General features: G+C 32.7%; 2 protein-coding genes across 3 annotated transcripts; one reads left to right on the top strand and one right to left on the bottom strand.

Moving 5' to 3' along the window:
- The first annotated feature begins 1,004 nt into the window (after nt 1–1,004).
- Nucleotides 1,005–12,354, top strand: LOC126778234 (retinol dehydrogenase 14). Of its 2 annotated transcripts, none has more exons than XM_050501718.1 (3): nt 1,005–1,072; nt 10,994–11,287; nt 11,380–12,354. In XM_050501718.1, exons 2-3 carry the CDS (start codon nt 10,996–10,998, stop codon nt 12,105–12,107), a joined length of 1,020 nt encoding a protein of 339 aa, XP_050357675.1. In that variant the 5' UTR covers nt 1,005–1,072; nt 10,994–10,995; the 3' UTR covers nt 12,108–12,354. The 2 variants fall into 2 exon arrangements, with proteins under 2 accessions (XP_050357675.1, XP_050357676.1); XM_050501719.1 differs by lacking the exon at nt 1,005–1,072 and adding an exon at nt 9,994–10,055 and having other exon boundaries at nt 11,380–12,353.
- Nucleotides 12,355–12,463: 109 nt separating this feature from the next.
- On the bottom strand, nt 12,464–16,543 carry LOC126778101 (uncharacterized). The gene is made up of 2 exons (XM_050501478.1): nt 15,240–16,543; nt 12,464–14,361 (listed from the first exon to the last, which is right to left on the bottom strand). The coding sequence occupies exons 1-2, from the start codon at nt 16,434–16,436 to the stop codon at nt 13,114–13,116; spliced, it is 2,445 nt and encodes an 814-aa protein (XP_050357435.1). The 5' UTR covers nt 16,437–16,543; the 3' UTR covers nt 12,464–13,113.
- Nucleotides 16,544–16,841: the final 298 nt, after the last annotated feature.

The following is a 16,841-nucleotide window of genomic DNA, read 5'->3' as shown; positions in this document are numbered from 1 at the left end:
ACTTTGATTTAAACACGTTTTTAAATTCTAAATAGATATTTAAAACGTGCATAATATCTGAAATTATGTAACTCGATAAGTCGGAAGAGATGTCTAGTTGGGCACCACGGTTCGAGATCACAGGTATTATTTAGAAAGTTTATTTTTATTACACGGTGCTTGTGAGTTAACGCTTGTGAGTTAAATGCAGGTGATTGCAAAAACCCACAACAATATTGAACATTTTTGTTTCATTTATTTGCAATACAATGATGTATATATTTTTTATATGTAGGTACTTGTTGTGCAGTAACAGCGTAATTGAAAAACTCCAAACTGTCACCTTAATAAAGACTTATGCTTGCAGGGTGCCATTACGGTATTACGACGCTATATATTTTCCCAACACTCGAACTAAAACGTTAACGCTATTTTCTTATAATAGGTGGATTGGTAAATGAATGGTGGTAACCGCCCATAGACATTGGCGCTGTAAAGTATATTAACCATACCTTACATCTTCAATGCATCACCCATCTTGGAACTAAAATCTTATGTCCCTTGTGCTTGAAGGAGCACTGGTTCACTTACCCTTCAAACCGAAACACGGTACGGTTGACGGTAGAATATGCGATGAGTTGGAATGCAAGCATGCACCATTAATTATTCTCCTACTCGACAAAAAAAATATTACGAGAAAGCCAGAATCTGTTAAAAATTCTACCATGTCTGTATATCCACCAGCCCGAAGTAGATCAGCATGGCGGAATGAGCTCCAAACCTCATTAAAATATTTACAATAAAAACATTAAGCAACACATAAAGCGTCGTATATTAGTATTTTCTGTGAAAATGCTGAATATGGAATAAATGTCGTGACACCTCTTTGATAATTTAATAAAAAACTGACACTGTGTCGAGGCATTAAGGTACAATTCACTTTGGCTCAAGTTATGCATGCTAATCTTATTTGAGCATAGGTTTACTCGACATTTTCTTTTAAGCTTGATACTAACTTAGTCGGTGTCTGTAGTTTGAGACGTGCAGTCGTGTTAAGAGTTTTATTCTGAAAAAACATATATTCTACTAAGAGGTATGTCATATACTTTAAAATATATATAATTTTAAATCAAAATGATATATATATATATACCTTTAAAGTTTATTATTTAGTTTTGTGTAATGATTTAACGGATAACCTTTTAAAAAAGAATCATGACATATTATTATTTATTTATATAATCTATAACCGGTTTTTTTTACAACGAAATTTACCAAACATGTTCAAAATTATCGGTGAATGAATTGTTATCCGGTTTCTGTTGTGGTGATAAAGAGAAAGCTTATTTAACTATAGTAAGCAAAGCTCGTATGAAGTCGTTATTATTTTAAATAATATGTGATTTATTAATATGCAAAAGTATTTGGACCATTACATTTTATGTAATAATTTTGGCATTAAAATATGAATTGTACTATCATCAAGTTTAATCTATACATGGAAAGTCGAGATAACGCTTAAAGTTTATTTCACCACGTTGGAGCAACTATAATAATAATGTCCTCCAGACCGATTTCCGCCACGGCGGCCAATCTCAAGAGAGATTAGCCAACTACGCAGGAGATATTATAGTGCACAAGTGTGTGCGCAAACACAGGTGCACTCTCTATTCGCTAACTCTCAATATGACCGATGGGACGGCAATCCGACACGACCGGAAAGAGTTCAGGCGCAGGACCAACGGCTTTACGTGCTTTCCGAGGCACGGGAGTGTACACACTTCCAACTTCCACACTCCGGGCTGCTACTGAGAATTTTCCGACAGATAAACCCAATAACTTTTTTTTTGGAACGACCTGGGAATTGAACCCAGGACCTCCGGGTCTGCGGCCTTATATCATGCCACTAGACCAACGAGGCCATTAATTAAGAACATATAAATCTCTAAACAAAAAATATAAGTATTATATTCACTGAGTCATCTTGTGTCTTTTTTGTAAGTAATTTGTTTTGTTTAAAAACATCATACCTGACTCCTTCCTTTAAAGTACCTTTGATTAATTTAATCACCGTAAAATATTGTATATTGGAGCCGCACGTGGATATAAAAAAATTATGAATGTTTTGCGTAAACACGACGATTTTTTAAATATTTAATTCATTGTTAAATATTATAATTAATTAATATATGTTACCACGCCGAAGCCCTTTCTAAGACAGGCTTTGCTTACTCCCAAAGTAATCGGAAGGACCAAATGATGAACGAAATAATAACTATATTTCACTGTTCACAGTACTTTAATAAATTTAATCAATATTGTAACATTGACATTACGTATACGTACTATTACAAAAAAACTTACAGCGGAATTAGAAATTTCAAAAAAATAATCAACGCCATCTATTGACAAATAGTAATAAACATCTGTTACTCTTAACAGGCTTTGTATATTTAAATTAGTAATTTTATATGTTGTCATACAATACGGTGTCGCCATTCGTTTTCACTTTCAATTCATTAGAACGACTCACTTTCTTCACTAATAGAGAATATGTTATAACGGAATGGTTCCGCATAATTGATTTTTAGAAAAAAATATAATAAATAAATAGTCAGAAATCTTTATCAAAATCTCTTTATGTAAACGTTCCTTGGCAATGCAATTCTGAAGGTTCTCTTTTATTTCTTTAAGGTGGATGGAACCGAACGGAACAGCTACAATACAAAGCTTTGAATATTATTTTTTCTCACAAGCCGGTATTAATATAGGCTACGGGGCCCTTGGCACTGGTGCCGAATCCATAGCCTATATTATTACCTTTATAGGTATGTACAGGATAAATAGAGTCGAATTGTACAAATGTAACGCGAGCTTTACATTTGTACAATTCTTTTACAATTTGTCTTAAGCGGCGGCGGAAGGTAGTCGGCTAGACCTCACCCCCGTCCCCGGCACGCGTCTCCCATTAATTCGGATTTCGGTTACCTATTTAGTGAGTTCAAAATTTCGCACACGTACGCTTGGCACGCGCCTTTATTTATATTATTGTTAATATTCTTAAGTTTTTGTTTGTAAATGTGTTATTATACCTGTTATCGTGAATTGTGATTAATATACATAATTGTTACTGATCGTGTGATGTTTAAATTCCCATTAAAATCCTGAAATAAGCTATAACGAGTCTCAAGTAGTATTACACAAATTAACTATATAAGCGCTATGAATTATAATAATTTAGTAAAAGAACTTTTTACTGTCAAAGAAGTTTTTACTGTCAAAGTGAACTCCGAGCCAGCCGTTCTGGAATTTAAATTTTCTTTGATTATTTTGTATTAGTTGGACCATTGCGTTGCTGATTAAGCTGCAGACCTCAATTATATCAATGCATAAAGCCATTATAAGTGTTTGGATTTTTTTGCCAAGATATTCTCAGTAGTAGCGAAAACCCACGAATTTGAAAGTTGCGACTAACGACTATAAATCTAGAAATCATTTATTATTTCCAGAGTTATATAAAAACTTTTTAATCTCTAGCTGAGTTAATTGCATATTGTATTTTGTTAAAAAACTTTAAGTTGATGGCGTTGAAGGATAATGGTGATGACGTATATAAGCTGTTTGAGGTATGTATGTATCAAAACCAGTTACGTCGTTATGGTATCTTATATACATAATGACATACCAAAAAACGTGAAAATTGTTTGCCTGTTCCGTTGGCATAAACATGCAAACAGCAACAAGTTTATTCCGAGAGGTATATAATATAAAGTACATTCTGAAAATTAATCAATTTTTTACTTTAAAAATATACATGAAAAACTTTATTGCATATTTCTTATTGGTTAATTTTTATTTTTTATCTGATGTTTTTATTTCAAAATCAATTGCAATGCTTCTATGTTGAATCTAGATTTTGAATTTAATAATCGTATAAATGTGTTATATATAGTTGATACTACCAAAAACCCTTTTTGCAATTTTATTTTGAATAACTAATATCCTGATATCTTTATCCAAAACAAAATTAAAAATATTATTATATATAATTTAATTAAATATTATATATAATTTAATTATGGATCCCTAATAGTTCCATAATTAAATTTGTTAGGTCAAATAAGACATAGGCCGAATTATAAACAGGATGCTTGCAACGAATGACGTGTTCAGAATTAATTTATATAACTCTAATATAATAAATTGTTTCCGGTGGTTATGAATAAATGTTCTAAGATATTATATTAAATGTTCTGACTGCCCCGTTGGTCTAGTGACTGAATATAAGCCCGTAGATCCCGAGGTTCTGGTCTCAAACCCCATGTCAGGCCAATAAAAAGTATTGGGTTTTTCTGTCGACTCTCAATAGCCCGAAGTATGGAAAATAAAAGTATGTACACTCTCATGCCTCAGAAAACACGTAAAGCCGTTAGTCTTGCCCCTTAACTCTTTGTGAGATTTATTCAATTTAATATGTCCTGCGCAGTTGGCTAATATGTATTGCGCCGTGGCCGATATCGGTCAGGCCATAATTCGAAGAAGATACATTGTGACGTCATTGCAATTATTCGCTTAGAACGCTTAATCGATGATTACGGTATGGATACAAGGAACTTTAAATTTTCATGTTCTTAAACGTTTTATAATTCATCTTGTACTCGGTGGTGAAGGAAAACATCATTTGGATTGGATGCGCTTAGCCCAGCAGTGGGACATTATGACTGAAGTGTATAATTTATTAAGGGTGTCTATATTGGCTTTATCGCTGGCACCGCGTTAATAGAATTATAATGCTTATGTATTACGATATAAAGTCTAATGTGGTCTACGTTCTCAACTGTAGCCGGCACGGGTACGGGTAGCTGGTGTGAAATCAATTTATTTTTATTATATCTTCTGCGCTAATGGACTTTTTTGACATTGGCCAACAAATCAAATCAAAATTAAATTAAATTTAAAATACCACCGGTTCAGAATGTAGATTCTACCGAGAACCGGCAAGGAAATCAGTAGGAACTCTTTTTCGACAATCAATTAGCAATTCAATTACTACCTATTTATCGTATATAGAAATTAATAACTACTAACTCTTTTTTATCATCTATACAAATAATTAATACGCCTTATGAATCAAAAATTAACGAGGGAGGTGAGTTTGATCTCAAAACATCATATTTAAAATATTTTTTTTTTTTTTTACAATTTTTTAAAGCTACGAGTTCTTAAATTCTTTACTGGATCGACAGATCGACGCGTGACGTCACATCGCTCGTCTTCACTCGCACAGTCATACCATTTCGCCCATTTTTTTTATAATATAGGTATGCGGACGAGCATATGAAGCCATGGGATGCTAAGTGGTCACCAACGCCCATAGACATTGACATTGTAAGTAATGTTAACCATCGCTTACATCGCCGATACGCCACCAAGGTTGAGAACTAAGATGTTATGTCCTTTGTACCTGTAATTACACTGGCTCACTCACCCTTCAAACCGGAACACGACAATACCAAGTACTGCTGTTTTGCGGTAGTATATCTGATGAGTGGGTGGTACCCACCCAGACGAGCTTGCACAAAGCCCTACCACCAGTAAAGATTATTTTCGCGTTATTCTTGATTTTATTTACATTACAATTTACTACTAGAATTTTACCGCCGGATATCGCGTCAAAATCCTAAAATCCATTCATTCCCCCTCGATGTCTGGAAATCCACACACGCGCGACGTTTAAGGCATTTACTGCCTCGCACAACCACTCCGGGAACCTAGAAATGGGACAAAGAAACCTTAAAAAAAGAGCCTACTCATTCCTTAAAAGCCGGCAAAATAAGGTTTCTTCCAGTAACAGAGTATTTCAATACAAGCAGGCTCTTCACTTCGCTTCGTGACCTACACTTTCATCACAAGCAAATACACAATATCGTGGCTATATGTAAGACTTGCTTTAACGGTACAAAGCACATGTTCCCTTTTCACCTGAATATGTACTATTGCGTTATAACTATAGCGTCCCGAACTGTTTATATAAAATTAAAATGTAGGAAATGTATATTATTTTTTATATCGATATTATCTTCTACCTAATATCTAAAAGAGTACGAATTTATCGACGATCAGATTTACGATTAATCTGCATTTACAAAAGATTAAAAATAAACAATAATAAAAAGCTCACCATGTAATGACTTCTACTCGTAACCAATTTAAAATTATATTTACTTCATAGTTAGTGAAAACCTCGTGGAATCTTACTACAGTTTTGAGTATTTTAATACACATATATTCTTTAAAATAAGATACTTAGTTTGCAAGTTCTTGGACATCTATGAACTAATATATTTCGCGTGATTTTTAAAAGAGTCCGCAATCATAAGGTCGGCTTTCGGTAGATTATGTATGTCAATTCACAAAAAGGAATAAAATAAATACAAAATTATCAACGCGCGTAACGTGAAAAGCCGAGATGGCCTAGTGATTAGAACGCGTAAATCTTAACCGATGATCGTGGGTTCAAAACCGGTGCTTAATTTGTGTTTATAATTCATCTCGTGCTTAACGGTTAAGGAAAACATCGTGAGGAAACCTGCATGTGTCTAATTTCATTGAAATTATGCCACATGTGTATTCTGCCAACCCGCATTGGAGCAGTGTGGTGGAATAAGCTCGAAGCCTTCTCCTCAAAAGGGAGAGGAGGCCTTAGCCCAGCAGTGGGACATTAACAGGCTGTTAGTATAGTGTTAGTGTATCGTGAAAAAATCGCCCGCAATAATAAGAATTATATGAGAGCGCCTAAATTTATTTATTTTAAAAAAAAGTTTACATGAAATAATCATAAATTTTTCATGCACGTTATTATAATCATTTAATGATTATTTTAGTATAAAAACGATTTTTTTTTTCATTTACGTCTTAGAAAAATGGCAAAGAGTTTTGCCACCGACCGCCGATTGCCGATATTCCACCAGAAGTACTATAACACATTAAAGGCATGTTAAGCACAAATTCGAAAACCCAGTGCATTGTTTATTTTCTAAAAGAGAAAACACACTCAAACGTAACAATACATATCTGTCCTCAAAGGGACATAACTTAAAACAGCACTTTTTATTAGGATACTAGATGGCGCTGTCCGCAGATGAATCGCGCTAACGTTGTGCATTCGTCAGATGCACTAAAACGCTACCGATGAAAACTAAATCAGCTTTATATTATCTGTGATATGTTATGTGATAAATACTATTTGTTACATCAATTTGCATACATAACACATTAATAATATAATTTACTAGGTTTTCTTAAATAAATTTTTTGTAGCGTTTTTATGTAAATAATAAACGCTTTATTAATTATTAGATCCTTACATATGAAATTGGCGTTTTGTACGGGAGGAATATAAAGTGTTTTTTTTGTAAAATATATTTATTTAATCAATGTATGCACCGTTATTATCTATGCACTTTTGCCATCTCATAGGTAGTTCATTGAAAATTTTAATACCCTTTACTAAAAAAACGATGGGGGCGAGAATCAATAAACTCTTCAAATCATTAACTCAAGGTGGTTTGGACTGCCGCATCGGAGTTGAATTTTTTTCCTTGTAAGAAGTGGTTCCTTGTAAGAGGTGGCCAAATTCCGGAAAAAATGGTAATCTGTTAGGACAAGGTCCGGGGAGTGCGGTGGATGTCGCAGACATTCCAGTTGTAGCTCATCTATCTTAGCGGTTATTTGTTGTGCAGTGTGGGGTCTTGCGTTGTCGTGAAGCAGCAGTGGCCTAGAGCGATTGACCACTCTCAGTTGTTTAGCAGCTAGTTCTTCCTTCATGGTTTGCAGTAGCTGACAATAGATATCTGCCGTAATCTTTAGCCAGATTTTAGAAAGCTGTAGTGAACGGCGCTAGTCCACCAAACACTCACAAGTAACTTTTTCTGAGTCAATTTTTGTTTAGGGTAGGATTTGGCTGGATCTCCAGGGTTCAGCCATTGCGACGAGCGCTTCCGATTATCGTACAGTATCCACTTTTCATCAGAAGTAATGATTCGATTTAAAATTCCTTCATTATTGTGTCGGTTGAGCAAAGTAACACAGTAGTCGACGCGTGTTTGCAAGTTCGATTCACTCAATTCATGAGGTACCCATCGTTCAAGTTTCTTTACTTTCCCGATTTGCTTCAAGTGGATTAATACAGTTTTATCACGTACACCGAAGCCTGCAGTTATCTCTGAAGTGCTATGTGATGGAGCCTTTAATTCATTTTCCACTTTGGTCTCCGGCCGTCCGGGGTTGGTTCTGAGGGTCGAAATTTCCAGAACGAAAACGTTGAAACCAAAAACGTACCGTGCTTCCTTTGCGACACCAGCGCCGTACACATCATTAATCTTTCGAGCTGTTTCTGCAGCACTGGTGCCACAGTAGAACTCGTACTCGTAAATATACCTATATTTCAGGTTCCATTGTGCGGTAATAAGCGACGCCAAAGAAAAAAATAATGAGGAAAAAACAAATGAATGACTGTTTTCAAAACTCAAATGTACCAGCTAAATGAATTTATAAATTTGAATTTGGAATTCTTAACCAAAGAGGAGATATTTCAGATCAAAGTGGTCAGTACGACAAAACGCTAATTTCATATGTAACGACCTAATAATAAAACTAAATAATATAATATTAAGAACATTTTAAATGTGGAAATCTTTATTTTTAACTAGACAACTGACGAAAATTATAATATGTATGTATAATATATCTAGCAGCTACCTAGTAGCTAATAGTAATAGCTATACGTACGATCGAGAGGCATGAAAGCATATACTATCAAACAAACTATTTCACATTTATACTATTAATTAAGGAGATTATGTAATCAATTTAAATTAAATATATATATTTTTTAGACTATTTACATTTTTGAAATCGGTTAAAAATATATATATATGTTTGAATACGCCAAGAAAAAAGTTTGTATAAAAATAAATAATACAGTTACTACACACTTTAGCTTTTTAAAACGTGTAACGTTACATTTGAACAACAATTACAACCAAAAATAATTAAATTAGTGAAAACTGTGTTTGCGTTTTATATTTATCTTTTAATCTATGATTTCTACTTATTGTCGTGATTACCAGAACATTTTTGATTAAGAGAACTGCGCGTCAATCAAATTAAATTATTTTTTTGGCAAAACAATTCTTGGGCCCGATACCAGCGCCATGTACCGGAACCAATCTAAGCTATCCAGGGATCCGAACTCACAAATCATTTCATCGTAATCGGTCTAGCCGTTTAGTAGTTCAGTAACATATACACGTGCAAAAAGAAGAATTGTATAATGGCACAAGGAACATTACATCTTAGTTCCTAAGATTGGCGGCGCATTGGCTAAGTAAGGCATGGTTAATATTTCTTAAAATGGCAATGTCTATGAGCGGAGTTGACCACATACTATCAAGTGATATGAATGCCGGTTGACAAAAATAAGGATCTTTCTAAATAATTATTTTTTAAGATTCGCTACCACTATAAAATTAATATTTGAAAACTATTTAAGCAGTTTGTATATAAACAGCAGTATCAGTCACTCTACGCATACTCATCGTAGTAAAACCATTACAACCTACCTACCAAAGAGTAAATCTTGAGTACTGAGTAAATCTTACGAATATGCCTAATATTTAAAATTAGTTCATTCTCTATGATCTCATCTTGGTCGCCACAAGGCCACGTCGAGTAATAGATTATATTTGAATGTACAAAGACTCAAAAGAATTAGTACCTAACAATACAGTACAGTAAAGTACAGGTGTACGCAACAAATAATAATCACAAATAAATCACCTTACTTGACTGAATTTAAACGTTACGTTTTCTATCAGTTCGGCCATCTCGGCTCTTTACATAATGGCCAACAGGTCACATTTTACCAGACAATATTGTTTTTGTAAATATTCCACGTCCTCAGTTACGAGTTACGACGTCCATTTAAAGAAATCGAATTCTTTGTTCATACTCGAACAAGCAAGCTTGCCAAGCTAACGTGTTTTGTGGTTCTAATATTAGTATTTTTTACAAGTGTGAGTCCCATTTTTATTAATTATTATATAATTAATATTTAATAGCGAAAACGCAACAAAACTTAAAATTTTCAGAAATCTAAGATTTTCTACTTATACATTTTTATCCGTAAAAAGCTAAATAGTTATTAATTACTATTATTTAAAAAAAAACATGATTACACTTGACATTGCTACAACTATGCTGTAATATTAAAGAAAAGATTAAAATTCTTTTTTATATTTTTATAACGTTCAGAATCTATCTATTGTAAACTTAAATTCTTAATTTAAATGTGTAAATCTAATTACGAAATGTATTACAATTGAGATTTCTTAATACATTTTTAATTCGATACGAATTTTATACTAAGACAAGTTTATCTATGTGTCCATGTTTTATAAGTGTTCTAATTAAAAGAAAAAATATATAATTTCGAATATAATGTCCTCCAGACCGATTTTGGCCACGGCGGCCAATCTCAAGAGAGATTAGCCAACTACGCAGGAGATATTATAGTGCACAAGTGTGTGCGCAAACACAGGTGCACTCTCTATTCCCTAACTCTCATAATCCGATGGGACGGCAATCCGACACGACCGGAAAGAGTTCAGGCGCAGGACCAACGGCTTTACGTGCTTTCCAAGGCACGGGAGTGTACACTTCTAACTTCAAGACTCCGGGCTGCTACTGAGAATTTTTCTGACAGAAAAACTCAACTTTTTATTGGCCCAACCTGGGAATTGAACCCAGGACCTACGGGTCTGCGGCCTTATATCAAGCCACTAGACCAACGAGGCAGAGGCAGCAATTTAGAGTATATAGAATATATAGAAAATATATATAATATATTCGCTTATATATTGTTATTATTAGACTAAACTATTAAATTATATTGCCTAGTGGTTAGAAGTTAGATTTAATAGTTTCCCTAATGCAATTTTTTAATATTTTACAGAAATGATTGTCGCAGAAGCTTGGAAAGCAAATTACCTCTTCTGGATTTTACCAGCTGTATTAATTCTCGGGCTACTGGCATTGCTCGGTCTACTTGGTATCTTCTTCGCCCTGCGTCTGTACGCCAAACTTACTTGCGGACGTTACCAAGCGAAAACCAGGATGGACGGAAAGACCGTGATCGTTACTGGATGTACAAGTGGAATTGGAAAGGAAACTGCCAAAGAATTAGCTAAGAGAGGCGCCAGGGTTATCATGGCATGCAGAAGTATGGAAAAAGCTGAAAAAGTTCAAGGTACAATTTAATAAAATTAAAAATAACAATTTTGTTTTCATTAATCTTTATATATGATATTAATTTATTTCCGTATTTATCTTCTTTTTTAGATGAAATCGTACAATCAACAAAAAATGCCAACGTCGTAGTCAAAAAACTAGATCTAAGCTCTTTCGAATCCATAAGAACATTTGCTGAAGACATTAACAAAAACGAGAAGGCGTTAGACGTCTTGATCCACAACGCAGGATACGCAGAAACCTTCAAAAAGAATATTTCAGAAGACGGCATCGAATTGACAATGGCTACCAATCATTATGGACCGTTTTTGCTTACTCATCTTCTTATTAACCTGTTGAAGAAAAGTTCACCATCAAGGATCGTTGTTGTAGCTTCATCACTATACCGCTTGGCATCTGTTAACTTGGACAACCCCAATCCATTGAACACAATGCCAGGGTATTTGTATTACGTGTCCAAGGAAGCTAATATTCTCTTTACCAGGGAACTGGCCAGACGCATGGAGGGAACAGGCGTCACAGTAAACTGTTTGCATCCTGGTTTAATTGACACTGGAATTTGGAGAAACGTGCCAGCACCATTGAGCTGGGGTTTGGGGTTGATAAATAGTCTTTTCTTCAAGACCCCTGTCGAAGGATGCCAAACATCAGTAATGCTGGCTGTTGATGAGAACCTATCGAAGGTCACTGGAGAATATTTCTCCGATTGCCAGAAAAGTTCACTATCTTCTTCAGTCAGTGATATGGGTAGGGCAAGGAAATTGTGGGAGATTTCGGAAAAAATGGTCAAATTGGAAGATAATGATCCAAGAATTTAGTTTTTCATAATAATATCGCAAAAGGAGAGATATTAAATACATACAGGAATTTTTAATATCAATAATTATGCATATCAGTTCAGTACTTAGGAAAAAATTAAGTAAGAATGATTAATTATATTTAAATAAGAAGTGTTTATCGAACAACTTATGTTAACATATTACATATTAGTTATATACATATATTAACTTATTTACCTACGCACACTAATAGCATACAAAATATTATTGTTAAACTAAGAAAATGCTTTTTAAAATAAAAAACCAATATAAACTTAATTTTTTATTTTACATAAATATTTACATATAAGGCCTCTCGCATTTAAAGATACTACGTATTTGATTAAAACTATGTATTATTGTCGGTGATTTTTAAATATGGAATCATAACGGTTTTATTATATATATATAGCATTCAGCAAAGTAAAAAGTTACTAAGAAGCCATCCATATGAAATTAACCCATAATTTAAATATCATCTTTTGTATTTAACGAACATTTCTCGTAAAATAGCAACAGCATAGAGTTGTCTACTGCTAAGAAAATACTTAATCTGTATCTACATCTATTTAATACAGTGAATTCAATGTTGCTTTCTTAAGTTCAGAACTTCGGTTGCATCTAATCATGGCTTATGTACGTACTACATATTATATATGATCTGTATAAGCCTACTAGAAGATGAATAAGAAAAAACAAAAAAAAAATTATCTACATAAATATATACCAATTAATGGAATATGAAATTTAAAAAACTTAAAATCACATAAATTAATTAAAGCATTAGCAGTCATGATTGCGTATTACAGAATGAGACGCTTGGTACAAACTTTATGGATGGCCTTTAAAAAAATGAATAAAAGCGAATTCAAACTAACATTGAAAAATCAAAAAATTAATATTTATATTAAATATTATATCTATTATTGCTAACTCTTTCACTTAGGAAATGATAACAACAAATGCAATATGAAATCAGACCTATGCAACTAAATAATAATAAATATCAGTCTATTAATTCAAATTGGTCTAAAAAGGTTTGATCGACGCCCAGCGCAGTTCCTAGACTTTCCTGAGGCTTCCTACGATCAACTTCCTCCATATCGAAGCATAGTTGATCCAAATAATTAACATTTGGTCTCACAGATAGTGTGCTGCAACTGGGACTCAACAGATCTGGCAATAAAACTCTATTTGCCGTGCAAACATCAAAATTTACATTTTCCTTTTCTTCGACAATTGTTTTAACATCATTTAGGCTCTGAGGTATAACATTAGCTCTAACTTTTTTAAATCTGTTTATTATTTTTTCTAATGAACTTGTTTTTTTAATGAGTGATGTGTTCGTTTTAGGAGTTTCCGTTTTAGACAACTGCACATCTTGTTCCATACTCTTTCTTGTTATATCCAAAATAGGTGATACTGTACTGTCAGTCATTAAATCTTTACTCAAATCAACTTTTACATCATTTAGAACTTTTTCAATCCTACTTTCCGCATCTTTTGTAACAGATATTATTGGAAAATTGGACATTTCTGCTTGTCTAGAACTCTCTGCGTTACCTAGACCATGTGGTGTATTATAATTGCTATCGGAATCTAAGCAAGCAATTCCAGAAACGTCAAGTTGCGGTGGACTGTCCTCTTGCATTATCGAAAGTCTTCTGCCTCTTACATTATTAAGTGATCTTTTCTCTCTATTTTCAAACAAATTTGGTGAGGAATAACTTCGAAACAAGCCATTGCTTTCATTGGAGTTCACAGATTCATTGAATAATCCTCCTTTCTTAATATTAATGTCTGGTCTTTCTTGTTTGTATTTGAATTTCTTCGAGCTACTGGATTTCTTTGTGGACAGTAGTCGTATGATCTGCTGTTTTGTAAAACCTGATGAGCATTCTGTTATTGTCTCATTGACTTTTATATTTGAAATGACAGACATATTGTGACTATTGTGTGTCGTATTTGCAATATCATAGGAACTAATACGACATGATATTAAGCTTTTCATAAAATCATCTTTAGAGGCTTGATAAAATGGGGTAATTAATGACTTTGGTTGTGGTTTGAGAAAATTTCCACTTGTACGTTTTCTTAAATTGAATTTATGTTTGTAGAGATTTAAAGGAGTAAATGTATCAAAGAAGACTTGGTACTGATCCCGGTTCATCTTTAATTCTGACAAGTCAGGCATTGGAGGTATTTCTGGATAATCCTTTATAGACACCATCTCATCATATATAATGGGTACGGACTGAAAAAAAACAAACGAAATGATGTTAATATTTTCATAACTTTTTTAAAAATAATGATGGAACATTACAAGTAATGCTAGTATATTTAAATATTATTAATTCTTATGAATTGCAACAAAATACAAACATTATTCTATCCGACTTTCAACATTTAACAAGTTTTATATTAAAACAAGATTTATGACAATAAAATCTATGCTGCTAAACATAGAACTAGAAGATCATTTAAGAATATCACAAATTCTTACAATTTTTTCTGTATTATATTATATAAGGAGGGAGACAGGTATATGGTCTTAAATACATTGATAGCTACCAGGATTGAGATGATTTTAAATAAAATCAAAGTTTTAGATTAATGGTCATCATGAGTTTGATCAAAGTTATTTAAAACAAATAAAACTTATTTAAAAAAAGAGTTTTTTCTTTAAAACAATTACAATTTCTATCAACCCTGCTGGCTAATACTTATGTGAATAACTGTTTGTTAGCAATGAGAACTATGCAAATCCCTCTTACTATTTGTTGGTACTTACCAGTTGTTGTGGATACCAACAACTAATAAGTAATAAATAAATGATTCATTTTTTCTAATTAATAAATGGGTAGTTATTACCAAGACAATAAAAATATCTTTATTATTATTATTGCATTCATTTATGAGTTCCTTTTTCTGATTAGTCTCAGGCTTTTTAATCATATGTCAACTGCTGTTCTATTTTTAAAACAGCACAAAAGACTATTCATATAAAGTGACTTAACTAATAAAATTTAAGCCAGCTTAAAAAACATTTTATTAAAATATTCTATTTTATAAGCTATTTATAAAATTATCTAAGCCTATTGCAGGATTAAAAAAAAACAATTGAATAATTACCTGCAATTTAGCTTCGGCATTTAAAACTCTTTCAATCAATACTTTTAAAGCATTAACAACTTCTTTGAAATTCTTTTCACCGCCTTCCAAATATTTATTAAAGTTATAAATTTCATCTCCAATCTCATTATTTTTCAAAATGAAACAAATTGATATAAGAAATGCTCTGATTAGATTTGGAAAATTTTGTACACCATCCTTTTCTAGGTTCCTTAGTATATATTTTTGTTGGCTGTTCACTTGATTTTGTAATTCAGATGTGCATATTGAATCAGTTTTAGGGTCATATTCTATCATATAGGAACTTTTTTGTATTTGGCCAGTGTGTCGATGAATTATTGCTTCTGTATTCTGTACTATATATTTACATCTGGTCAAAAATGGTAACACCCTCGTATTCCATTCACTTTCAATATTATCTAATTTTTTATCTGTCTCCAAAAGCCAATTTTCAAAAAAGTTTGGATGTTCATTCACATTTTTAATTTTTAAAAGATCACTTTTAAAGTTTTCATCAACCATATTGTCTTTTAGAAAGCTGTCAACCAAATTATTGATATAACCCTGGGCATTCATAGAACACAATTTACTTTCCATCTCAGTTATTCTCTTTCTAAATAACGCAGCCGTTTTTTCCATAATCTGTCTCTTACATAAATAATTAGAAAATTTGCTTAACATAATTTTTGTTTCTCTTTCAATACATTCCACAAAACCTTCTTTTTCTTGCGATTTATATTTATCAGTCATAGTGTTATATAATGTTCTTTTACTATCTTTCATCATTTTTGATACAAGCAAACGATTTACCGCCAACTGTGAGAGTTGAAACATAAGCACTGTTACTTTAAAACAACCAGTATTCACTAAATACGAAGACATAACATGTGTTAACAAGCCTTTCGAACTATAATCGCTAATAAAAATGGATAGTTCATTTCTGTATGTTCTTTCTGCTTTCGTGTCGTAAAGAGGCCATGTTAAAGATGCGTGTACTTGTGAATCAATTATAGACACTAAATAGTAAGATAAATTGTTAAATAAATTCTGTGTAGGTTTATCTAAAGCATTATCCTTGAATATTAAATGCGATAAATCTGGAAGCATAGGTTGTAACTTGCTGAGTAACCCAATATTTAAATTTGTTTCCTTTTTCAGCGTCACAACAAGATCTCTTTGCATTAACATCGTAGACATTTTGTATGAGTTACTAACACATTTCACTTAATTTGAAAGTTAAGTAATATTAAATGAAAACAATACTTTGTTTTTTATCACTTATTTTGATGAAATGAATTTAAAAATAAATACGCATACGAGTTACGACTAACAGTCAACATAGTAGGGCTCAATTCAATTTCAAATTTGACAAGCTTTGCCGTTAAAACCACAGATAGTCAATACTTTTGAATTTTATTAAAAATATATATATTATTTGGCTATAAATTTTCCCACATCTATCTTTTCATACTAAAGTATAACAAAACATTAACCTATGTAAGTGTTTGGTCTTTTTAAAATAAAAAGTTATTTAAATCAAATTTTAGCTTCCAGTTTCCCCACCTATACCTTTTTTAGACGTAAAAATTATACGTTTCATTT

The sequence above is a fragment of the Nymphalis io genome, chromosome 25 (genome assembly GCF_905147045.1).
Source record: "Nymphalis io chromosome 25, ilAglIoxx1.1, whole genome shotgun sequence".
Classification (NCBI taxonomy): Eukaryota; Metazoa; Arthropoda; class Insecta; order Lepidoptera; family Nymphalidae; genus Nymphalis; species Nymphalis io.
The sequence above is the reverse complement of the archived record's forward strand: the minus strand, read 5'-3'. Positions and strand labels throughout refer to the sequence as shown.

Excerpts from the sequence above, each read along its gene's own strand:
- LOC126778101 (XM_050501478.1), bottom strand. The coding sequence starts at position 16,436 with ATGTCTACGATGTTAATGCAAAGAGATCTTGTTGTGACGCTGAAAAAG. Across the intron at positions 14,362-15,239 it reads ATGCCGAAGCTAAATTGCAG|TCCGTACCCATTATATATGA; the intron begins GTAATTATTCAA and ends GTTTTTTTTCAG.
- LOC126778234 (XM_050501718.1), top strand. The coding sequence starts at position 10,996 with ATGATTGTCGCAGAAGCTTGGAAAGCAAATTACCTCTTCTGGATTTTA. Across the intron at positions 11,288-11,379 it reads AAAAGCTGAAAAAGTTCAAG|ATGAAATCGTACAATCAACA; the intron begins GTACAATTTAAT and ends CTTCTTTTTTAG.